The sequence below is a fragment of the Pinus tabuliformis genome, chromosome J (genome assembly GCF_031772625.1).
Source record: "Pinus tabuliformis cultivar Carrire ecotype Pingquan chromosome J, CPIR1, whole genome shotgun sequence".
Classification (NCBI taxonomy): Eukaryota; Viridiplantae; Streptophyta; class Pinopsida; order Pinales; family Pinaceae; genus Pinus; species Pinus tabuliformis.
In genome coordinates, this window is record NC_142295.1 from 929,120,288 (window position 1) to 929,145,916 (window position 25,629).

The 25,629-nt window shown below is 41.3% G+C and overlaps 1 protein-coding gene across 1 annotated transcript in view; it reads left to right on the top strand.

Annotated features, from left to right (window-relative positions):
• UAH (ureidoglycolate amidohydrolase) overlaps positions 1–25,629 on the top strand; it is a 316,347-nt gene that overhangs the window by 175,448 nt on the left and 115,270 nt on the right. The window contains exon 10 of the mRNA XM_089381136.1: positions 19,016–19,256. Coding sequence (XP_089237262.1) covers positions 19,016–19,256 — 241 coding nt within the window. The remainder of the gene's footprint in view (positions 1–19,015; positions 19,257–25,629) is intronic.

A 25,629-nucleotide genomic window follows, 5' to 3' on the forward strand; every position in this document is an offset into this window, starting at 1 on the left:
TCAGAGAAGGGGCACTTGTTAGTGACAGAGGGAGTTTCAACATCGAGGGTGTCTCTAGCCCGACAGAGATGTCAGAGTTGCGAGATCAGTTACTTACTTCTCAGTAACTGAGTTGCAGTGCAGCAGTTAGCAGTGGCAATGCTATGGGCAGCACGATGCAGCATGATGAGAGGGGTTGTCGTACAGTTGCATCAGCGGCAATGGTAGGGCCATGGGTAGCAGTACATGATGCAACAGTGCAGAGGATGTTGGGCAGCAGGCCTAGCATCAACACAAGGACCAATGCCGAATGATTAGGGTGATGCTCAGTGAGGAGTATTACTAGAGCACAGTCCTCGCTAAGAGGGAGTGTTGATTTGGGGTAGCATCGGATGTTCTCTAACCACGAAAATTAGTGGAGAGGCTAAAGCACATGAGATCTCCAATACTCAGAAATGGTTTGGGTAGATTCTAAACAGTTTGTGAGATATTTAAAATAATTAATATTTTTAATGGAGTCCTTAAGTCTAAACTTAGGGAAAATAAAATACTAATGTGAATTAATATAAAACTGTGTTAGAAGGGTCCAAAAGTCATGGATCAAACCAAAGTTAATCTTAGCCGTTGATTAGGGACTTAATATCGGCCGTTTAATTGTCAATGAGAAAAGTATAAGAGGAGGCTTGAGGGTCACTTGGAGAACACACCGAGTTGATCAAGAATTCGATTTTCTGGGGTTGGGCTTGCTGAGGAAATCGAAGGAGTGATCAGAGTTGCAGTTGAGGGGTAGTGAATACAAAAGCAGAGAGGCAAAGATAGTGCCGGGAGGATCAACGTAGAAGTCGGGAGAGAGGGATGCAGAGCCAGCTAGAGGTTCACGTAGAGCCAGTTAGGGCTCACGCAGAGGTAGCCATGAGTTGTGCAGTGCCTTAGAGAGCCAGCGTGGGTGACGTAGAGGCTCTAAGGGCTGACATAGGGCGAGCTAGGGTGACGTTGGGCCAAAAAGGGCTGACATAGTCCCTAGAGGCTGACACGGGGGTTTTCATGGGGCAGATTGGAGCTGGGAGCTGTCGAGGTGTTTATCCGGGGTTTCAGCCAAAATATCTGTCTTCGAAGGAGAGGTACTGTTAGCACTCCAGGAAACTCTCCTAGGTTGTAGCTCGGAGATGCCTGGAAACATATAAATCTTCAATATCGTTCTCTAAACTGTTGGAATGGATTGGGGTTTGGATCAATTCAGATAACTGTTTCAACTCTATTTTCACTCAAGACATGCATGAACACCCTCAGCTTGACAAGGCTTTCGACCACTAATGCTCAATAGTTTATAGATTCAATGAATAGATGGAGAATCCTAACTGTACCAACAGATACATACATAAACACATATGAATGGCTAGCTATAGAAAGTAAATGAAGCTTACAAATCTAATTTATCAACGCAGAGATAAGATGACAGTTATCTGGCATTCGACATAGAAGAAAACATGAATAACCTATTCAAGTGCAAGCTTAGAACAGAGGAGAAGATGGCGATTGAACATGTAACAACAAAAGAAGCTTGTATTATTGGAATGAAGATGAGACGCTGGGAGGAATAGAGTATCCATAGTCTCCAAAAGTTGAACCCTTATTCCCTCCAACTTTCAGCCATTTATAGGATTTTTACAATACTCTCAAACTCTCTGAGGCTTGAGATGTCTTAATCTATCCCCTCTGTCTTCTAACTACCTGATGCCATAACTCGATAAAGATGAGCTCAGAGAGCTTTGTTTCTAACCAACACAGTAATCAAATTCTGGTAATTTCGCCATGTTGTCAGGTGGTTCACTCGTGCCAGCACGTTCCATGATCATTTCTATTGGTTTGGCTGCATCGTGATGTTGTTTTTTCCCTTTTCGGCCATGCATTCTGTTATTTCAGTTCAACTGTCTGACTGTAAAAAACACTAACAAAGCCAACAAATTTCCTCCCTGGAGGACTAGTGGAAAGTGGTGTACGGGGCCGTTGGATGGTGTGGATCGACGGTCAGGATGTTGGTCAGGCGGCGGAGATCGAGCCAAGGAAGAATAGATGAGAGAGTGCACAGGAGTTGTCGGATCGATATGATCAATGGATAGGATCATATCGCAGAGATAGAGGAATTGATATCGCATCGGCGGATTTTAAAGCGAAAGGTGGTATGTCGGGCGAGATCACAAGAGGTAAGTGGTAATTCGGATTGGCATCTGATTCCACTCATTAAGTGACATGTAACAGCGAGGAGGAGAGATGAAACTGCTTTTCGGGCGGTTAATCCTCGTGCATGTTGCTCACCCGAACTCGTTGTGAACCGTTGGATATGATGGAGGAAGATCGATGGTTGAGGATCATCATGCAAGTTGATTTGATCGGCTAAGTGACAACCGTCGGATCGAGTTCAAATCAACGGTCAAGATTTGATCGTTAATCGCAGCGGAAAAGAGAAGAACCGAGAGCGGACCCGCCGATATCTATGAGCATGGGTGTATAATTTTTGAAGTTCGGCTTATGGCCAAAGCAGAGCAAGAGGAGACGTGGACCATCGGAGCTAAAACAAGGGACATTTCCGTTAAAATAGAAGCATTGCACCTCAAGGCTAACAGGTATTATTGCCGAGATTATTCTCTGTTATGTGAGCCGGTTTTGGCACCCAGATTGTATTCTGAAATTGCTTAATAATACAAACCCTCAGATAGCTGCACTGGTTTTTCTGCATTGGGTTTTTCCGGGGACGTTGGTTTAAAAACAACGGTGTCACTTGTGTGCTTGTTCTTTTTCCTTCAGTTAATGATCTATAATGTGTTGAGCATGTACTTGTATTTATTTTCAGTGTTTACATGGTAAATAACTTGTTAATTAATCAGAACAAGTAGGTAGAAATAAATCAGAAAGTACATGAAGGGTTTCTAATGGGTTAGACTTAGAAATTCCAACAACGTAATCAATTGCTATGGTAGGAATTTGGGCATCCACATTTTCACACTTAGTAGCCCAATCAGGGTTGCGGCTAAGGCTTGTAGGAAAAAAATGGCTACCGACTAGGCTTGAAGGTCAACGCTGGGACTAGGGGCCCTAAAACACTTTGAGACTTAAGATTTTCAATGTTACACAAATCACCACAAAATTGCATGATTGTTGGTCTTGTAAATCAAATGGAGACTAGATCTTACCCTCAAGGGCCTAGATCTAGCCCAAAACCCCAACAAATCTTTTTGAAGCGACCTGCACAAATGAAAATAGAATTTCCCAAAACCCTAGTATATATAAAATTAAAATAATAAAACCCCAAGTGCTACAAAACAAGGGTTAGAAAATAATTTACAAAAATTATTTACAAATATATAAAAATATACAATGCCTGTAAAATGATTTTTTTTGAGAATTTTATTTTTTTAAATAATGACAATGGCTCAATGTATTTTGAAAGATAGAGTATTAACCACAACCTTAGTGAAGTAAGAAAATCATATAAATTTCCCGACGGCCAAACAAGGTCAGCCTATGCCTACAGTCTGTGAACTTGGAGTCCAAGGGCTTGTGTACCCGCAAATCTCAATGTATATTTCTTCAAGAAAACTTGTTAGACATATGGTGAATCAGATCACCTAAGATAGACCCAAAATCTACCAATAGAATGCTCTTATCATCAACAAATGAAATAACAAGTTTATATAAATTTTAGCACAATATAGGAAAGCACATAGCTAGCACGTATCATAGATCAATGAGACAAAGACACCATGAACTAAACCCCAAAATCTTCTATTATGATATTCAAACGTTCCCAACAGAACAGTGGCTTCACAACAACGTTACAAAATTACACCGACCAAGGATATCCAAATAGAAGCAAAATTTCTTCTATTTATAGAGAAATCCTTCCAAGTGGAAATAATGGCTACTTGGCTTGATCCCCGTCAAAATAATATCGACCGTTGATAAATATTTGATCATCTTTTAATCTATGTTGTTGAAAATATTTATTTTGAGGAATTTTCGAATTTCTCATAAAACCCATTTTTTATTAATCTAAAAATTATTTTTTTGGATTAATTTCCTCAAAATTTTGACTTTGACTTAACCACCAAGCTCTAAGGGCTTAATTTTTCTTAAAAAATCCATTTTTTCCTTGGTGGGGGCCCTCCAAAAAAATAATTTCTTTCTGACCTCGAAATTTTTTGGTCATTTTCCACTTGGAGAAATTAATTTCTCAAAAATTAATTTTTTGACTCTAAATTAATTAATTTTCTTGCTAAGGATTTAATTTTATTTTTGCCATAAAAATTAATTAATTGACACAAGAGGAGATTAATTATTTTTCCACCCTCAAATATTTTAGCCATGTTGTTTGATTGCGAGGGACCATGCACTAAAATATTTTTTACATTAGATAATTACAAATTCAACCCTCAAAGGGGGAATACCCATTTGTTATAGACCCTCAAATAATTACCCAATTCTGTGACACAATATGATTTAGTAGACCAAGCAATTTGTAATAAAATAATTTAGCCAAATAACTTAAATTATTCTCAGACCACTTTTACAAAGACTCGATATAACACTAGGACTCACCTAAGACTTTGTCAATAAATTCCACCCTAACTTTGGGATTTAAGCTGGAGGAAAAAACTCTATCAATTGTCCGTGTTTAAAAACACACATAATATGGGGAGACGAAAAACCTCCTAGGATGAAATTCGTTGCCAAAATAAAAGGCTTACTTAGGTGTTGTTACATTATTAAACAATTCATACTAGCATCATTCACATTACAACGTGCATAATTTGGGTTTACAATGATACAATAATTTGTTGGTTGATGATCATGAACTTTGAAAATTTTTGTCCAACGGCTTCCTTGGACCTTTGACAAAATTGGTGCAACAGGACCAAGGGCATCAATTCTTGACCTTGTTAAGGACGATTTTGGCTAATCTAAAGCATCTAGGACTCCATATGCCCAAAGGACAAGGTGTTGGTCCAAGATTTTGGTGATCAATTCTAAATTTCGGTCCCCATAAATATGACGACTAGGCTAGGGCATAGAGCGAAATGCATTGGAGGAAGAATTGATGGATTCTAGGAGCACATACACCAAGCCTATGGTCTTATCTACAAGACCTCAAAGTTTGGCAAGCATCCCTTAGGTTTTCATCCATAAATCTATTGCCCTAGGTGTGCCCTAGAAGGGAAACCCTACCATGTATTTCCTTGACTTGGGGACTTCTTTGAGGTTTGTATGAGCCTAGTACTCAGTGAACTAAATCATAAGAAACCCTTTCTTCACCTTGCCTTGGTCTCAGGAGTACCTTTGTCCATGATAATTCACAAAACCCTAGATCTTGTGTAAGCTCTTTTTAAGTCTCTTAGAGGGAGCAAAGTACCCTTTTGAAGAGCCATATTATCACGTAGAGCTTCCCCTAAGAGGTCTTACCTCACCACCTAGCACCATAAGCTTTAGAATATCCATCGAAAGGCGATTATCATCCTATCAGAACTCCTCCCATTGGTGAAAGTCCGTAAAAAGAAGGGGACATTGGCTAAGATAACAGTGGCCCATTGTTCGATTGTTATTTCTTAGTCTAGCTCTTTGTCCTATAGGCTTTCCCTCCTTAGGGCCTGCTAAATTTTATGGTAACAAAGCCCTAATTACGGTACTCTTTCGTTCGAAACCTTTAGGGTTTGACAAATTCTTCAACATGCCACACAAAGCTTCTAATTCTAGGGTGTGCCTCTCAAGACTTCTCTAAATCCTAGCATAGCCATTCTCTCCCCTCATGAGAACTCCAACAATGATGATATAACTCTTCATTGAGATGGCTTTTATACTTCTTTTTCTTTATTGGGTTAGCGCTGACCTATTCATAGCTTAAGGTCATGCTTTATTGTAATTATCCTAAATAGGAAATGCAAGTGATAATAGCAAATATTCTATGTAGCAAAATACAAAAATGAAATGTTCATCAGACACCCATATAAAAATTGTAATGGAGAACTTCTGAGCCATTTTATTAATTTTCTGCAAGCTAAATACATTGCATGATGGAATGGTGCACCTGGGCTTGTCTCAATGGACAAGCAAGACCAAACCCAGGTAGGAAAATTGCTGAGCTGAAGGTTGCCCAGTGGCTGCACCACTTTGCACTGTGCTGCCCAGAAAACAACTACTTTGGTAAAGTTCAAATGGCTGGAATGGGTAGTAAAACCACCCAGAAAATTATATCCTTTTAACCCTGCACTCCTTGGCCAAAACCCAAAAACTACGAAGGGATTTTAGCAGGTTTTGACTTTGGTTTTTCGACCCCCTAGGAGCCTGACCCCAACTATGGTTTCCAAATTCGACCTGCTGGAAATTGTTTGCAAATCCACCTGCAAACTCCTCCAAAATGTTGGGTTTACCCTTGCTATCCAACTCCTAACTCCCCGAATGATCTCTTGGCCCTACGCAGCTGCTCTCCAAGCACCACAAAATTCTGTTGTGTGGCCTCTGCGTTGTCTCTGAACCCAAAAATGTGAATTGCTGGAATGCTGGCTCAACGGGCTGAAAGCTCTAGCGAAAATGCATGTCCAACACTGCTACCTCAGCTCCTTCACCTCTCGGCAAGATGTGTGATCCCTGCTGGTCTCAAACTCCCTCTGCGTGATTCATGGCTACCCAGAAATACGCACTCCCTTCCTCTGCGTGATTCATGGCTACCCAGAAATACGCACTCCCTTCCTCTGTGTTGTTGCTAATATGTGTCACTACCCCGGAACTCCTGTAGAACAGCCTCCCTAAGGCGGGCATGGATGGTCCCCCGAAGTAGAGGTTGAATCTCCCACGTGAGAGACTCGTGGCTAAACAGCCAGTAGACTCGCTAAACAACAGAGTGAACAAATGTGTATTTGTTTGCAAATGTCAAAGATGAAAACAAAATGAGAGCTGATCTCTCTTTATAACTCCTTGGGCCTCCTTAGCCTCATGTGGGCCCCTCCATCCACCCATTCGATTTTCCCTCTAAGCATATCGAATGGCTAATTCGAATTCCTATGTGGGTGGTCCCCACATTCCACTAGCAGCTAAATAAAGTCGATTTGGTCCCTAAGTCCCTAAGTCGAAAGTGTAGGGCCCTCTTCCTTAGTAAAAATGTGCAAAATTGTGTAACAACACCCTGTTACTAATGTGTTTGAGAAGGGACATGACAGTCCTCCCCTCCCAAATGTTGCTTGGCCTCAAGCAACCTCAAAGTTGGGTACTCCAAAATATGGTGACCCTCCCAGGTGGCATCCTCATTTGGCAAGTTATTCCAATGCACCAAACATTGCTTGTCCTCAACCAATGCCTGAACAAACACCCTCTTTGACTGTGGACCCCCACTATCACTGCAAACTTCACTAGGGTCCCAAATATGCCATTGGATCGTACCTGATCATTGTACTATCCTATAGTGAAGGAGTCCCTTGATACCCAGATCCCAAGCCAACCTGATTAACGTGAAGCCCCACTTGCTCCACTCACTATCCTGCTAGATATGGGCATTAGAACCTTGTGTCTATCACCAATAAGTACAACATCCCGACGATGTAAAACTCTGCCTAAATCCTCATGAAGTTGCTCTACCGAATAGTCCACCCCATGCACTCTGATTGTGGGCCCTTGAAGATACAACTCAATCCCTATGTGAATGAAGCCTCTCCTGCATGAGCTCCTCCTGAAATCCTCTTGCGGCCCATCTTGCCATGTTGATGAAGTCTCCCATGCCCTTAGCGAATCACTGAAACCCGATGGAGAATCTTGATGACCCTCCCCTATAGAAACCAACTCACCCCTATGGGTATCTGAACTGCTAAGTACTATGACGCTAGGGTCCCATGCCCAATGCAACAAGAAACTGTCCTGCTGAACCTGTGACACCTTGGTCATCACCAATTGTCTAACATGCTCGTACCAGAGCCTCCTCTTGCATAGGTCTCGGCCACAATCTATACGATGATCGAGGTTAGGCCCAACCTGCCAAAGCGACCCAATAGTGTTAGCACCTATCTCTCCATGGTTGGCCCCAATCTTGAACAACAATCTACCTCGCCCTTTGGTGAGGGCTTCGGTGATTCCCCACGTGTCTACTTATGAATGAATCAATTCGCATGTTATCCTGCCCATGCTCACTGAGGAGTGGAGTATCCCACCAATCCACTGGATCTCTAGATCCCATAACCATACTAGAGGTCCACAACCCCCAATCCTCTTTGCCTGTCGCTGTGATATGCTGCTAGTTGTTGGGACTCCTCCGTGCCCTGTCTTTGACTCTTGTAGGTATCCAATAGGTAGGCACCGAGCATCAAGAACCTGTGTTGCGAATAACCAACTGCTCTGTGCCTGCCAAATCACACAGCAAGATCTACTATCCCAACTCTTGATGATGTGCCCTGGTCCTACTGGAAGCCTAGGCATCATCCTGCCAACAAGGGCTACCATCCCTCGCACCTCATGCTCACCTAATGTCTCAAGTTGTCGAGCTGGAAAAGCACCATACAACTCCCTCTCGGTCACCTCCCCAAGTGTGAGCCTAGGGGTGGAACATATGCTACCTCGACAATCAACCATGTTATCCCTAAGCCTGTATCTGTCAACTCGTGCACCTACCAAGTGTCTCAACTGGAGAGTCTCCTCCTAGCCCATGACACGCGGTGTCTCATCCAACTGCCTAGGGTGAGCCTCCCATGCCTTGCTGCCTGAATGGAGAGTGTCAAGGGGCAACAACCAAACACTATGTGACTGTAAGCAACACCAGAGGAGGATGGGTGGGTATGTCCCGAAGGGTATGATCAAGAGTCTGCTAGAATGCTCAAGAGTAATCCTATGGACGTCCCTGTCTCTACCTTGGATCTACTAACAACCCCCTCGAGGCCCTATCTCCGCTAAACATGGTGTCACCAGATGCTCAACCATGTCCTCATCGATCCTAGGTGAGATGCATCCAATGGTATACCTATTTCCCCTATCCATAAGTCTCCTTGGAGGTAACGCTCCAAATGCCCACTGCACTGCGTCATCTGCCACTACATACCACCCAGTATCACCGCACTCATCGACATGCCACTGTATATCGCAACCTATCTCTGTACACCATGGAATACCCCCAGCTACAGTCATACCATCTTGTATCATCCTGTGCCTTGCCTGTGTCACTGCACCTGTCACTCCCTGCACGTCCTCAATGCGATGTGAGTCACTCCTCCTAGCCCACAGTGTCAACTGGCATGCTGTGGTATACCACCATGTATCTCTGTGCTCCTATGCAATCCACTGTACACCATTGGGTGCTATGGCCTAGAATTGGGTTTGTATGCATCGGGCCACATCCCTCTATATAAAATTGAACGCTACGACCTAACTCTGTGCAGTCTTGTGTACCACTACCTACTATCATACCATCCTATAACATATGGTATCCTGCATGTGCCAAAGTGTTCACCACTCTGATATTGACCCCACCATGACATGCATCATGTCCCCTCGTCCATCCTAGTAGACCTGAGCACCCTAACTTCACTCTTGCTAGGGGGGATATCTTTGTTGTGCCGATCCTCTGTGACCCCTAAGTCCTAAACCTCAATGGGAGAACATCATCTCCATACAATATTCAGTCTAGTGGCATACCCATGCCAGCTCCTTGATCCAAAATGGATTTTGGATAGACTGCTAAGTCTAAGTGTTCCTCACAGAGGAAAATGAAAGTCCAAGGAAGTTCCTGGAAATAGCCCCATTGCATAGATCTTTTCATTATGAATCTATTGCAACTTGAATGGGAAAAAATGGACTTAGGATGCAAAAGTTATCGCAGAAAGAAGATGCCCTATGTTCTTTAGAAAAAGAGGAAAAATCCTCTAAAATGGGCAAAAAAACCCTTATAAAGAGAAATCGCATCGACAGAGGGCTAAAGGCGGACTTGAGCGAAAAGGGGAAGAAACCCCCGATTGCCGATCCTCGACATGTCGGGTCGGAGGAAGGCACATGCACATGATATGAGAAAAAGACCCAGGCCGATGCGATATTGTGATTGCTGATATCGGCGTCGGCATAGGCCATGCCATATGGAAAGACCCCGGGACTTTGCGATATGCAATTGCGACATGTTGCATCGCAAAATCGCATCGCGACAATACAGAGGAGTGGGGCCATATATATATGTGACTTGCAATAAAGCCGGACCCGACGGGTCTTATCGGCCCAAATATATATATTTTGAGTTCCGGAAGGAAAGGGTTTTTCTATGTAAAATCGCATTTTCATTAAATAAACGAAAAACAAAGGAAATGTGAATGGGGCGATAAAACGGACCCGAAAGGTTTTATACATGCAGCGATATATAATTTGAGTTTCATAAAGGCGGATTTCGAGCAGGCCTCATGTGGTAAATGGTTTTGGGCTGGCTCCGCCTGATCCCACACAATGAACAATGCATGGCTTGGCGGAGGAATAGGGAAACCGCCTTTTCAGGCGGGTAACCTCTGTACTCCTAAGCTGCCCGAAAATGCATGATGACCATTTGATCTGAGATCTCGTAGATCGACAGTGGAGAGCGTGATAGCGGCCAAAGGTGGACCTGATGCGATATTAGGGTGGATACTATAACATTTGAAGTCCGATATGGGGAAAATTGTTGGGATTTTCTTTGTATTTGGGATTTTTCGTAATAAACCCAAATAGTGATTTAAAGGCGGACCCGATGGAATATAGGGCAGATTTAATGATATTTCAGGTCCGATAAACGACAGATTGGCAGATTTTCCCGTGTTTTAGTGTATTTCTCTGTGTAAACAGAGAATGACTATTCTAAGGATTTCAAAGGTACCGATAGTCCTTCCATTACAGAACAGGTGGCCACCATCCCTAAAGGCGTTTAGCAATGATTGCTAATGTTCAGAGGGGGATTTGAGCGGACAGAGGTCGGGAGCCAAAGAGCCCAGAAGAGGAAAACGAACAGATAATGCTGATTGGCCTAAATATTTGGGTCTTGGATATGGACAGTCTTATGGAGAGGGTTCCAAATCTGCCATGAAGGCCATTGAAACAGTCCCAAGAAGGAGTTTCATTTCATGTCCTCTACCTCAAGAGTGTGAAGATGGTATTTAGGAGGAATGCAATAGCTTGAAACATCATTTGCAGGATGCAGGTTTTCAGAAGCACACACTTGAACCAGAGAGTTGTGGAAACTCTAACAGCCTTGAAGAGATTGATGGTGTTCCAAATGGAGCTACTTCTTCACTCAATTCACCTCCTCATGAAGGCAATAAAGGTGAAAGAGGCAGGCATAAATCTGGTTCTAAACACATTCCTTTTGATTTTGCAAAGCATGGTAAATTTCCACATAAGCATGGGAAAAGAATTGCATGTTCCTTTTGTGGTTTGGATAACCATCATGTTTCTAGATGTTGGAAGAGAATGGCCACATACAGGAAAATTTTGAAGGAAAGAAGCAAAAAGCCAAAGGTCCATTGGACAAGGCAAATCATGATGTCAAGAGGATGCACATGTATTGCACTTACTGCCATAAGCAAGGGCATCTTGCTGAAAGGTGTTGGACTCTGAATCCAACAATGCTTCCACAAAAGCTTAAAAAAGTGGAAAGAGAAGATGGCAAAAATGGAAATGAAGTTTCCATGGATGATGTGCTTCAAAATGATTCACATGTTGATACTAATGTGCAGACAAAGGAAAAACCTTTGAACTGGATTGGTAAGAAATGGTTGGAGTTCTTTTCCAATTAAGGATTGCATGTCTATTGATGCATCTATTGGCATTTCTTTGTTGATGAGATGCAAGTTGCAGGTTTCTACCAAGATAGTGAATGGAAAAAGGTTGTGTAGGAGACTCACTTTGATGCTGCAACATTATATTTCATTTCAGCTTCAAAAGTACAGTGTGCTTAAGTGAAAGTTGAAGGATGAAATGATATGCATGAACATAGGGATGTTGATGTTTTCCTTGTATTTGAACATATATGTGTGATTAACTTGCAGGGTTGACTGCTTTGACATGCATGTGATGTAACGTTGACTTGAAGAAAGTTGAATTGGTCTCCTAGAGGGAGATAATAATGAAGTGTTTCATCTTTTGAAAAGAGTCCTAATGGTCTTTTTCTACATGTTCGACTTGAAGGGTCATTTGTTTAAAGGCATGTTTTGTGGGCTTGTTATCTAGTCCATCATTCGTATGCAGATGTAAGACATGGAGGTGTTCACAAGCTGTGAAATCTGTTTCTTTTGTTGAAGCAGGAGTTTAGGCCATCCAGTTGTTGTTTGTATTTCTGTTGTTGTTGACAACTTGTTAAACAGATACAAATGAAAGTTTTGTGGAGCAGATGAACTTCACATTTGTTTGAGCCACCTTGGATCAATGATCAAGGCAAAGAAGTTCAAATCACCTTCTATGACCATTTCAGTAAAAGTTCTGCAGGAAGGCAAGGAGGAAGACAGTTCTTCCCAGGAAGACCAGCTCATCTAGGAAGGGAAGTGGTCAGAGACTTTGGTTCAGAGGCACTATGCAAGGTAAGTGTGTGGAGGCTAAAAGAAGAGGGTCCTACTACTCTCAGGTACTGTTCAGATCAATATATCAGTCTTTTAGAGACCAAAAGTTCTTTTAGTGGGAAGGCGTGATCCAAAATTGATTTTGGATAGACTCTTAAGTCTAAGTGTTCCTCACAGAGGAAAATGAAAGTCCAAGGAAGTTCCTGGAAATAGCCCCATTGCAGAGATCTTTTCATTTTGAATCTACTGCAACTTGAATGGGAAAAAATGGACTTAGGATGCAGAAGTTATCGCAAAAGAAGATGCCCTATGTTCTTTAGAAAAAGAGGAAAAATCCTCTAAAATGGGCAAAAAAAACCCTTATACAGGGAAATCGCATCGGCAGAGGGCTAAAGGCGGACTTAAGCGAAAAGGGGAAGAAACCCCAATTGTCGATCCCCGACATATCGGGTTGGAGGAAGGCACATGCCCATGATATGAGAAAAAGACCCGTGCTGATGCGATATTGCAATCGCCGATATCGGCATCGGTGGATCGGCGTTGGCATAGGCCATGCCATATGGAAAGACCCTGGGACTTTGCGATATGCGATTGCGACATGTTGCATTGCAAAATCGCATTGCGACAATACAGAGGAGCGGGGCCATATATATATGTGACTTGCGATAAAGCCGGACCCGACAGGTCTTATCGGCCCAAATATATATGTTTTGAGTTCCGGAAGGAAAGGTTTTTTTTTATGTAAAATTGCATTTTCGTTAAATAAACGAAAAACAAAGGAAATGCGAATGGGGCGATAAAATGGATGCGAAAGGTTTTATACATGCAGCGATATATAATTTGAGTTTTGTAAAGGCGGATTTCAGGCGGGCATCAAGCGGTAAATGGTTTTGGGCTGGCTCCGCTGGATCCCACACAATGAACGATGCATGGCTTGGCGGAGGAACAGGGAAACCGCCTTTTCGGGCAGGTAACCTTCGTACTCCTAAGCCACCCCAAAATGCATGATGACTGTTGGATCAGAGATCCCGTAGATCGACAGTGGAGAGCGCGATAGCAGCCAAAGGTGGACCTGATGCGATATTAGGGTGGATACTATAACATTTGAAGTCCGATATGGGGAAAATTGTCAGGATTTTCTTTGTATTTGGGATTTTTCGTAATAAACCCAAATATAAAGGAACCCACACCTATGCGACTTGCAATAGCGATTTAAAGGCGGACCCAATGGAATATAGGGCGGATTTAATGATATTTCAGGTCCGATAAACGGCAGATTGGCGGATTTTCCCGTGTTTTAGTGTATTTCTCTATGTAAACAGAGAATGACTATTCTTATGATTTCAAAGGCATCGATGGTCCTTCCGTTATAGAACAGGTGGCCACCATCCCTGAAGGCGTTTAGCAATGATTGCTAACGCTCAAAGGGGGATTTGAGCGGACAGAGGTTGGGAGCCAGAGAGCCCAGAAGAGGAAAACGAACAGACAACGCCGATTGGCTTAAAAGCCACAGAATGACAGAGATAGAGAAGCAGTGCTGAGACAGGAGCGTAGAAAGCCAAGCCAAAGCAGGAAGCAGAGGCAAAGAAAGCTAGAGCCAGAGCCAGAGCCAGAGCCGAGCACCAGAAGAACCGAGAGCTTCAAGAGCCAGGGATAAAATGGTGTCTAAATCCATTGTTTCTGTGTAAAACAGTGGAGTTGAGCCAAGAGCTTGTAAAAGGACTTTGCCATAATCCCAGAGAGCCTAGTTGAGTTGACTAGAGCTCATGGAGATGTAGGCCAAGAGTTTTGGGTGAACTCCTAATTAAATAGCTGTATTATGTGTGTTGTTTTATTGCTGCATTATATCCGCTGCTTTAGTTGCTGTTATATCAGTTCAAGCAAATAGACTTAAAAACACATAAACAATCAACAATAAACATAAGCATACACCTTCTTTCAAGCACATATTTAATTCTGCATTGGTTAATCATTAAGACTTGGGAATATTTGAAGCTTTGGAAGTGGGAAAGGTTCTTGAAAATTAGACAAGAAGCCTAAGTGCCCCATTTTCATATCACTCCTCCAACCAGCTCCTACTAAAGAATGCTAATCATCCTGCACCCCCATGCGCAACCAACATGCCAAAACAACCAATGGAGTCTGCGCACAAATCACCTGGCCACTAGCATCAACTAGAACTCCCCTAAGGAATGCACGCGCTCAGGCATGGGGTTGACTACCTCATTAATGCCATGGCCATCCCGCATGTTTGATATCGGATAGGAAGCCCTGCCTGGATCCCAATGCTAACCTGAGCCTCTAACACCCTCAATGTTTGAGAGCTTCCACTGAGCTTTACTTCGAACTACGACCATCTCCATGAGTCTAGGCCATTCCACTGGGTAGCAACTCAGAATCTCTCGCCATCCAACCCCAAGAGAGGGATCGAATGCACAAACTCTAGCACATAGAACAAGCCCTCCATCCTGCAAGTGTTGCACCCTACGCAACTCATGTCGCCTCAACTCACCATCCTGGTCAACACATAAAATTTGTCAAGGAGTCTCTGCATCTCTCTCTCCATGGTGCAAAGGTAGTCTAGCAATGTTGCAAACCCCATCTATATAAACCCAGAGAAAGCTTTTATTTGGAAGTACTACAACTCTTGACGGTCTGTGCATCTAACAACTCTAAGTCAGTGGTGGGCCCCAAAGAAGACTACTCGTCCTCCTCCACCATGGGCTCAACATGAGTCACAAACTGCCCCTCCATGACTAGCTCACGCCCCTCTATGTGCTCTCCATGTTGTTGTAGGTGGTTTTCATCCTGCAACTCTATCATAGATCTGGGTGCCTCTGTACCTATCGGTTCCTCATCAAGGGTGGTGATGTCTCTCGGCACCTCATCATCCCGTCATGCGCTGCTATCACCTGAAAACTCGGTCAAGACCCGGATATCTGAACAACGGATGTCACCTTCTCAACGGTGGACATGTTTGTGCCTCCTGGCACCTGATGAATGGATGGTCCTATGGGTGTATGCTCTACTTTCTCCCCCAAGGTGTCAACTGGTGTTATCAAAGAGGCCTCCAACAGAGGTGACTCTTGTGCCACACTGGTATAACAATGTGATCCTCACACTCCCGTGTGTCGTCTACCTCATGTTCAATCTCCTCCTTAGGCCCCTGATGTCTAAGACCAAGTCTCCACCAGCAAAATTGTCTCTTTGAGTCATCCTCTGTCTCTGGCTTGCCTGCTCCTTTTAAGGAGATCTAGTGCCCTAATTCTATCGGCTTTTCCAACATAGCGTAGATGGTTGTACTCCCACGGCTTGTGCACCTCTAGTATCTATATCTTAAGGACAAGGATAGATCTGGTCTGCCACCTTCCTCAACTGAGCCAATCTCTCATCGCTCCAGTAGATTCCACCCCAGAATTCCTGCATACTGAATCTCCCTTAAGCCATGGGTAGTGTACGGTGTAACTCGTCATTATGCATATATGCCCAAATCTCCCATGATCTTACTGGTTACCCACAGTTGGGCCAAGATCATGCTTTGGTACCACTGTAATGATCCTAAATAGGAAATACAAGTGATAACAAGTTACAACAAATATTCTACGCAACAAAATACAAACACGAAATGTTCAACATACACCCATATAAAAACTGTAAATGGAGAACTTCTGAGCCATTTTATTAATTTTCTGCAAGCTAGATACAATAGATGATGGAATGGTGCACCTGGGCTTGTCTTAATGGACAACCAGGACCAAACCCAGGTAGGAAAATGGTTGAGCTGAAGGTTGCCTAGTTGTTGCACCACTCTACACTGCGCTGCCCAGAAAACGATTGCTCTACTAAAGTTCGAATGGCTGGAATGGGTACTAAAACCGCCCAAAAAATTATATCCTTTTAACCCCAGACTCCTTGGCCAAAACCCAGAAAAACCCAGAAGGGATTTTAGCTGGTTTTGACTTTGGTTTTTCAACCCCCTTGGAGCCTCACCCCAGCTATGGCTGCCAAATTCGACCTGCTGGAAACTGGCTGCAAATCCACCTACAAACTCCTCCAAAATGTTGGGTTTACCCTTGCTATCCAACTCCTAACTCCCGAATGAACTCTTGGCCCAACCCAGCTGCTCTCCAAGCACCACGAAATTTTGCTGTGTGGCCTCTGTGCTGTCTCTCAGCCCAGAAATGCGAATTGCTGGAATGCTGGCTCAGCTGGCTGAAAGCTCTAGCAAAAATGCCTGTCCAACGCTGCTACCTCAGCTCCCTCACCTCTCGGCAAGCTGTGTGATCCCTGTTGGTCTCAAACTCCCTTTGCGTGATTCTTGGCTGCCCAGAAATATGCACTCCCTTCCTCTGCGTTGTTGTTGATGTGTGTCACTGCCTCGAAACTCCTAAAAACTCTTGTAGAACAGCGTCCCTAGGGCGGGCATGGATGGTCCCCCGAAGTAGAGGTTGAATCTCCCGCGTGAGAGACTCATGGCTAAACAATCGGTAGACTCGCTAAACAACAAAGTGAACAAATGTGTGTTCATTTGCAAATGTCAAAGATGAAAAGAAAATGAGAGTTGATCTCTCTTATAACTCCTTGGGTCTGCTTAGCTTCATGTGGGCCCCTCCATCCACGCATTTGATTTTCCCTCCAAGCATATCGAATGGCTAATTCAAACTCCTATGTGGGTGGCCCCCACATTCCACTAGCAGCTAAATAAAGTCGACTTGGCCCCCAAGTCCCTAAGTGAAAAGTGTGGGGCCCACTTCCTTAGTCAAAAAATGTGCAAAATTGTGTAGCAGCACCCTATTACTAATGTGTTTGAGAAGGGACATGACATTTATACTTACTTTTCATCAAGTTAGGCCTTCTTTTCATTATGGCTGACTTGTTCATAACTTGAATATGATACCCAAATTCATGTTTCAATATATTTCGCCTCTTTCTTGCTTAAGCACTTCCTTTTAAAGGCCATTTTCCATTTGTAGCCATAATGTTATTGAAGGAGGCTTTGACCATGTCAAGGGATTTTTAGGGTCATCCCAATAAGGGCATTCTCCAAATGTATACATCAATAGCTCGAAGCAATATCACAATGTTTATTGATTCTTGTTTTTGTTATAACAAGACTTTACAATGGATAAATACAAACTGACCTGCAACAGTCATTTCTTTGTGTTCCTTGGAGAAGAGTAACAAAATCTACAAGAATACTTCGCTTCTTCAAATCTTGTTAGTATGTTAGTTGCAACTGGATATGTGTTATACTTTCGCATGATTAGTGAGATAACTTTTATGATTCTTGTAGACAATTTTGTACTTGAGTTTAGTTGTATTTAGAATCACCAATCTATTCTCCTAGAATAAACTATAAACATGCCTAACTTATTGCATTGTATTTATGTTTTGGTGATCAATGATATTTGCACAATCCCTGGATTTCAACAACAAAATTTGCTTTTGGTATTCTCGATAGTATATTAGGTACCAAAATTAATATTACGTTTTCATTAACGGGAGCCTGAATTTTCAAAACAATGTAGCTCATCCTTGAAGAAAACCCTATTTTAGAAGGGTGTTTAAGAGGGCTACAATAGGATATCATCCAAAATTCCTCGCTTTCAAGGAAAACTTTTGAATTTCAATTGTGTAAATTATAGCAAGCAGCTCCTGGTTGAAAAGAATGTACTGTTTCTTTCCGTAAATTTCTGTCCACTACTTGTCCTATTGGGCTGCATTTCATAGGCTCTATTGTAGTTGCAAGCCATGAGGGCTTGGATTTCATCCTTGCTTGTGCAACAGCTTTCAAAATGTTTCAAAATGTTGGTTTAGACTTTAGTTATATGGCCTAGAAATAATGTTGTTAAAGTAGATATTAGGGTATTCTAAATAGCAAAATTTTCAATATTTACTAACCCCAGGCAGAATTGTCCTTAATGGACACATTCAAACAAACATGGTAGAGTGTTTTAAATAATCAATCGAGATTTAGTTTAATTTAACTGCAACAGCAAGGCACCCTTCAGCGTGGTAGTTTGATTAGGCTAGACTATCATACTTTGATGTTTTGTTATGGAAGGCAGTCTTTATACCAAAAATATTTTGAAAGTAAAACATTTAATAATAATGGGCCTTTTTGGGACTACAATATTGTATAGGTCTTTGTAAAGAACAAGACACCTGTGGATATCTACTTATAAGGGTATTTCAAAGGATAAAGCTCTTTAAGATGTAACTTTCAATCTTTGAATTTCCCTTTTCCTAAGTTTTGATTATACAAGACTAGAACAATGATTTATTGTGCCATACTTCTAATTCCAGATTTGAAAGGAAAAACATTTTTAGCAATAACATTGTAGGGATCTTATTTCAAGAAAAGTAACAGGTTTCGTTTAAATTTCATACTATTTATTTGCTGCTCATCATACAAGTATCGGAGTTCTTATACATTATGCTGAGCATTTGTCATTTCTGACTTGAATGGTCACGTAAATTGACTGGTTATCGTTTCTGTTCAGACACTCGAGACATTGATGAAGAACGCAGAAATGTTATTGTTCACAAAATTTATCAGTCTGCTTTAGAAATAGCTGAAAGACGTAAAGTTATATTGTCAGAGTTCGATATTGTGAATCAGGATCCTCCTGCTCGCTCTTATGAATCTATAATTAAAGAAATGGAGCTCGCAGCACACCAGCTAGATTTAAAGTACAAGCTTATGATCAGCCGGGCATACCATGACTCGTTATTCATGGCCAGGTAACTATCTGTGGTGAATAAGGCTTGAAATTTTCTATTGCATGGTTTTTCTGATGGTGTTGTTTCCACAGTTTTTATATATGCTTGGATAAAATGTTTGACAACCTTTTGTTTTAAATTTTTATTCTATTTACAAATGGGCTTTTCCAGTCACCTAGATAAGTGAGAACATTCTTCAATGGGAATTTTTCAGCTATTTTTTCAATCAATTTATCATGGGTTTACCTTTATAGAGAAGTAGTATCAACAATATTTTACATGGCAAGTTTCAATTTTTTGATTTTTCTGTCCTCATTTAAAATATCCCAGGTTTAATGTTTGTTTCAATCCAAGCTCCAAGTGATCCATGATGGATCTTGTTGACCAAAATACTGCAAACTGGACAGATTCATTGTAGATGAGCTATGTCACAAGACACGATGACACAGGACATGGAGGACATGGAAAGATCAATGCCCCACATGAGACATGGTGACCCTAGAAATAGGAGATGGTTTTTATATATATAACAAATTAGTGAAAATGAAATATAGGCATATAGATTCAAATTTTGTTGGAATTTAGAAACTAGAACATGTACATGACACAAATTGAATCGTACAACTAATTACTACTTAATACTTACTGGTACTGCATCAGTGATGATCAGATGACAAACACAAGAAATTAGAACCATAAACTGCAGTTTTCTCATTAAGTCATCAAAGTCAAAATGTATTACAAAGATGCTGGATGCTGACTCACTGATACTATAGGTGGCAATGCCAATGGAAAATACAAAATAGGGTAGATACTAGAATTGCAGATGGAAGAATCTCATAGCTTGTGAATTTGTGACTGTTAGCACTCCTCCATGTCAAAATCATTAAATCAGCATCACTTCCACTGCTTTCTCTTCAATTGTCCACCTCCTCTTCCTCTATATCCATTCCAATCAGTGCATCTGGTGGTGTGGAAGATCATGCCTCAAGAGGATCACCATCATAAAAATTTATTAACTCTAGCACTAGCTCATTAAGATCCAAGTTTGCAAATGCCAACTCCACTATTGTCATATCATCAAGAAACACATTTGGCATCCTTGTATTTTCTTTTAACCACTCTACCCTTTGCTAGTAAGTAAGATGGAGGTTGGTGTGTGTTAGGTTCCTATAATAATAGGCTTCATACTTTTGAATTGACTATGTAAAGTCTTGTAATATTGTACATACTTTTGCTTTCTGCAAAATGTTTTCCCATATTAAAAAGTGTAAAGAGGGTAAGTCCTAAAAGAAAAATCAAAGGATTAAAAGAAAAGGATCAAAAAAGAAGATAAAATATGAACCCCACCAAAAGAGATCAAAAATAGATTTTGAAAGTGATGCAAATTCAAATGCCACTACTCTTAGTTTACTTTTTGCAAATAAGATTGTGTGCAGTTTGTCAAAATGCCACAATCCATGACGATCAAACAATTTAATTTTGATTCATTCATGCTGATAGATAGAGAATAAAGATCTAGCCAAACTGTTTAATTTTGGCAGATCGGTAGTTAGGTAGAGAATAATGATGAGATCAACAGTTTAATCTGAGCCATTGGAAAGTCATAAGGTTAGAATTAGATAGTTTTCTTACAAAAGAAAAAGAAATAAAGAGTCAGCAAGCTCAAATGCACCTAGTAAATGAAGAAAAAATGTTAGGATAAATGATGGGTAGGCAGAAGCAGTTTTCACAAGGCATGGAAAACATCAATTGGTTTATTTCCTATTACTAACTTCCTTCCAAACTCATTTACCCCTTGTAAAAATATCCCTTCCCCTTCATTTTACCTTTTCCTTTATTTCATCTCATTTTCCCTTGTAAAGTAACCCTTTTTCCCTTTATTTTACACCCTCCCCTACACATTTCCTTTAAAACCCACTAAAACCCCCTTATCCTAAGTTTAAATAATTAAAATGTATTGGGCCCCATTGAAAATCCCTCCCCGATTCCATTTTAACTCATATCCCTAGTATATTTTTCCCTGCATACCATTTCATTAACCCCCATTTTTTTTTGATAAACTAGTTACTATAGTCTATTTTATTAAACCCCCGCTGTAATACCTTCCTGGGTCTCACATTTTATCAACCCTCATCGCATATATCAATTCCCATATTTACCTTTTAATTAACCACGTTACATTTTAATTAACCCGACCCCACACCCCGACTCATCCCTCACAACTCCGCCACCCGATAACCCTCTGATCACCCGCCTCCAAATCCAACGGCCTGCATTCCATATCGCACACTAACCTTGATGACCTTGATGAATAACCGAGATCTTGAGTGCTTAACAATGACCTTGCTAATTTGATATATGATGCATGACATGGCTGTGTTGTGTTCTCTAAGCTAAAAGCATATTCTAATGTCTAGTCATAAGTAGCTAAGGAAACTCATCTGTTGTGTATTTATGAGTTGTGACTTGATGCGGTAAGTTAAGGGATGTAGTAATGGAGGAACAAATTCAAGGAATGCCTTAATCATAACAACTGAGATATGCTAGGCAGAGAAATAATATGGTGAACCTCGACAGGTAAGTGAAGGGCTTGGACAAGAGTTTGCTTGTCAACTGAGAATTTACCCATGTAACAATATCTAAACAATGATACTAGGGCAGTACGTGATGCAATGATGATAGTGATGAGAGATAGTGACAATATTCTTTGTATGGCAACTAACCCTTTTATGGAATGATAGATGATGACCATATTCTTGATGTATGACAGTGGGTTGACAATTGCAAAAACTAGGTATAATAGTATGCAACCCTATAACAGTGACCCCTAACTATGACAGTGACACTCCAATACTTGGCAGTGAAGGGATGTTGTAATAATATGACAGTTTTGTATGACCTGACAATGATACTAATAGTAATGATCACAATGTGCCATGAGAACGTTGAGGATGCTTCTTTTGGTTGTAGCAGATGAAGGTTGTGGGGCTCTGGTAGCAGTAATATGTGGAGAAGCAGAGGCAGAGATAGCAGTAGCAGAAACAGTGGCAGCAACAATAGTGAGTGTGGATGGAAGCAAAGATTAAGGACAATAAGTGCAGAAACAGACAACAATTGTGTAGCAGCAGTCTTTGGTTGACTTGTTGATTATAAAGGAGATTGAAGACTCCTGCAAACTTAGTCTGCAATCTTCAAACTTGGGAGTCTTGCACTTCCTTCCAGACTTGTCCAGTAAATTGTTGTATGTGTATCATACATAAATGAGCTTTTTGTTGAGCCAAACACTGTGTACTATTTATTTGATGTGATGGTTTTTTGGTTTATATTGATGCTCTAAATATCTAAGTTAATAAAGTTAACCAATTGATTAAAAAGAGGGAAATACTCATTCACCCCCTCTCAGTGTTTCCAACATATTTCTATGGACTTCATCATTGGGTTGCCTTCAATATAGGGCAAGGACTATGTGTACGTAGTGGTGGACCAGCTAAACTAAATATGCCCATTTCTTCGTGATTCCTTATAGGAGCTGACCGTTTCAGGTGGCAGGGTTGTTTTTCAAGGAGATTTTCAGGTTGCATGGTTTGCCCAAGACCATAGTCAGTGATCGGGATAGCAAGTTCATGGGCGAATTCTGGCAAGAGCTATTTCAGTTGGTAGGGACAAAGCTCACCCCTAGTACGAGCTATCACCCACAGACAGATGGACAGACGAAGATCATGAACAAGTGGCTCAAGGGGTACTTGAGGAACTATGTGGTAGGCTAGCAGAGAGCATGGGTGAAGTGGTTTTCATTTGGGCAAGTACTGTTACAACAATTTGTACCACATGCTGATTGGAATATCGGCATTCAAAGTATTGTATGGCTACAATGCATTATCCTTTGCAGATGTGGTGTTCAGTGGCAATTGGGTCCCCATGGCCAAAGATTGGATCTAGGAGTGCCAGGATATCCTCAAAGCACTCAAGGACAACTTGTGCACAACTCAGAACAGGACAAGATTTTATGTAGATCGTCACCAGGTAGAGAGGAGCTTCAAGGTGGGAGACCTATTCTACTTACACTTGCAGCCATACATAAAATCTTCCCTTAAGTAGAAGGGAGCAAAAAAAAATCAAGCCCCAGTTTTATGGGCCCTACATGATTGTCATGAGGGTAGGAGAGGTTGCATATGAGCAAGAGCTTCTGAAGGAAGCAAGATCCACAACATTGTTCATGTGTCTTTCTTGAAGAAGGCAGTGGGACAGCAAGTTACTACTTCATCTGAGCTACCTCCCTTGGATGAAGAGGGGCACCTAGTGTTAATTCCTGAGGAGATATTGAAGGTGTGGGAGAGAAGATTGAGAAGCAAAGTCATCAAAGAAGACCTTGTGCGGTGGAAATATTTACCCCCAGAGGATGCTACTTGGGAGGGGGAGAAGATTCTGGAACACCTAGGACTTAAATTGCTTGAGGACAAACAATTTTAGGTGGGGAGGACTGTAATGTCCTCACCATTTTAATCAACATTACATTCTGCCCAATTTTGACAATTTTGGTCAATTCTGCTAAAATGGTGGCAAAAGGGTAGTTCCAATATGTTATGTTTTTGTAAAAAGCTGGGAATCGGGTCAACCCAATTTAAAATTAAAAAGGGGACCCACAAAGGAGAATTATAAAAGGAGGAAAAGGGTTCATTCTGAAGGTTACCAAATTGATCATTTCTCTTATTATAGTTTGCTCAAGAACTCAATAGAGTTCACCTGGAGGGTTTTAAGGGAAATTCTCTAACCAGTTTCGGTAGAATCCAATTGGTACCCTAGATGGACTCCCAATTTCAGTGGATGAAATTGCCACTCTAGTTGGGTTTATTTTTGGAACAAATTGCACATTTCATTTACAAGAGTTGAAGGAAAAATTACTTGCAGAGAGAAAGGGCATTTAGAGAAGGGTCAAATTTCCTTGGCTATCCTAGCTATTTATTGAGGGACCGAATTTGTGGAACAGGGCAAGCTACATTCTTAAGGGGCTGAATTATTCGGTGGACCAGGGAACCCAATAGCATCTTAAAACTGTGCATGCCAAGCCACCCCTTTGCAGGCCAAGTTAATTGTTTTCCCTGGAGCCAAATTCTCTTGCCACATACGGCTACATTAAGGAATTTATTTGGGGGAGCTGAATTCCTTGTGTGGGCCAAAATTCTTCCTCTTACCAGGCCGAGTTAGTGAATTTTCCAAAGTTGGATTGATAATTTCTCAAGGAGGCCGACTACACTGGTGTGGGTCGATTTCTCTCCATAGAGGGCCGATTTCTTGCAATGGTGCCCAGAATTTTGTGCAGGAAAAGGTATTGCTTACGTCGACAATTTTGTGGTGGGAATCAATTTCTTCTTCAAGGCCGAGTTTCCCTTCCTTCAGTGGGAGGAGTACTAGCCCAGATCTATTGTCAAAGTGGCTGAGTTCGAACTTCATGTGGGCCAAGTTTCCTTTTTGTGGCTGAACTATTTATTGTGCAAAGGAGCGAGCTGATATGTTTATCAACGCAGAGATATTTTCTAGGGAGACCTAATGGGGTTGAGCACCTTTAGAAATTTAAAGCCCAAGTTCTCTCTCTTTTTGTAAAGCACTTTCCACCTCATTGAAATAAAAATATATTTCTATTGGGGAGTTAATTTTTGAGTGTATTTAATTGCTATAACATAGTTGCTAGTTTGCATACAAAATGTTTGTGAAAATTATTAAATGAGCATGGCTCTAATAGACTTGGGTTTTTGATAAATTTTGCATGCAAATTATTTGTTGAAAGTCTGCTACAAGAGTTGTATGAACTTTGAAAAAAATTGTGCAAGTTTCTACTGATAGTACATTACATACTTCATAATTGTATGCTTGATTCAAGTGCCTTAGCAATTGTTATGCCATTAAAAGTCATGCATCAATTAGAGATGGACATCACTAGACCTTATAAGAATGTGTAACATTTTGATTCCAAGTCTATCCCTGCCCATGGTCTTATTAAAGATGTGAAGGTATCTCTGGCAGCTAACAAGGATATATTTATGTTGATGGATATTGTAGTCATTGATGTGCTTGATGCCTGGGGTATGTTACTATCAAGAAAATGGTGTGCTTCAATAGGTGGCCAATTGCAAATGGATCTATCATATGCCACCATTCCCAATTCTGATGGGACACCTTTTGTGTTATATGGGGAACCTCAAATTCCTGATCATGTTGAAGATATTGAGCCCTTCCCTTTCCGTACCTTTAATAACAATAAGGCCATGATTAGCAAAAACCGAAAATTGTGAGTCAAAAACCTACCACTGAATCCCCAAAGTCAAATAAGCCTCCTAGTTCACAAGAGGCCTGCCATATTAAGAAGTCTAACACAAGGCCGACCATTATCAAA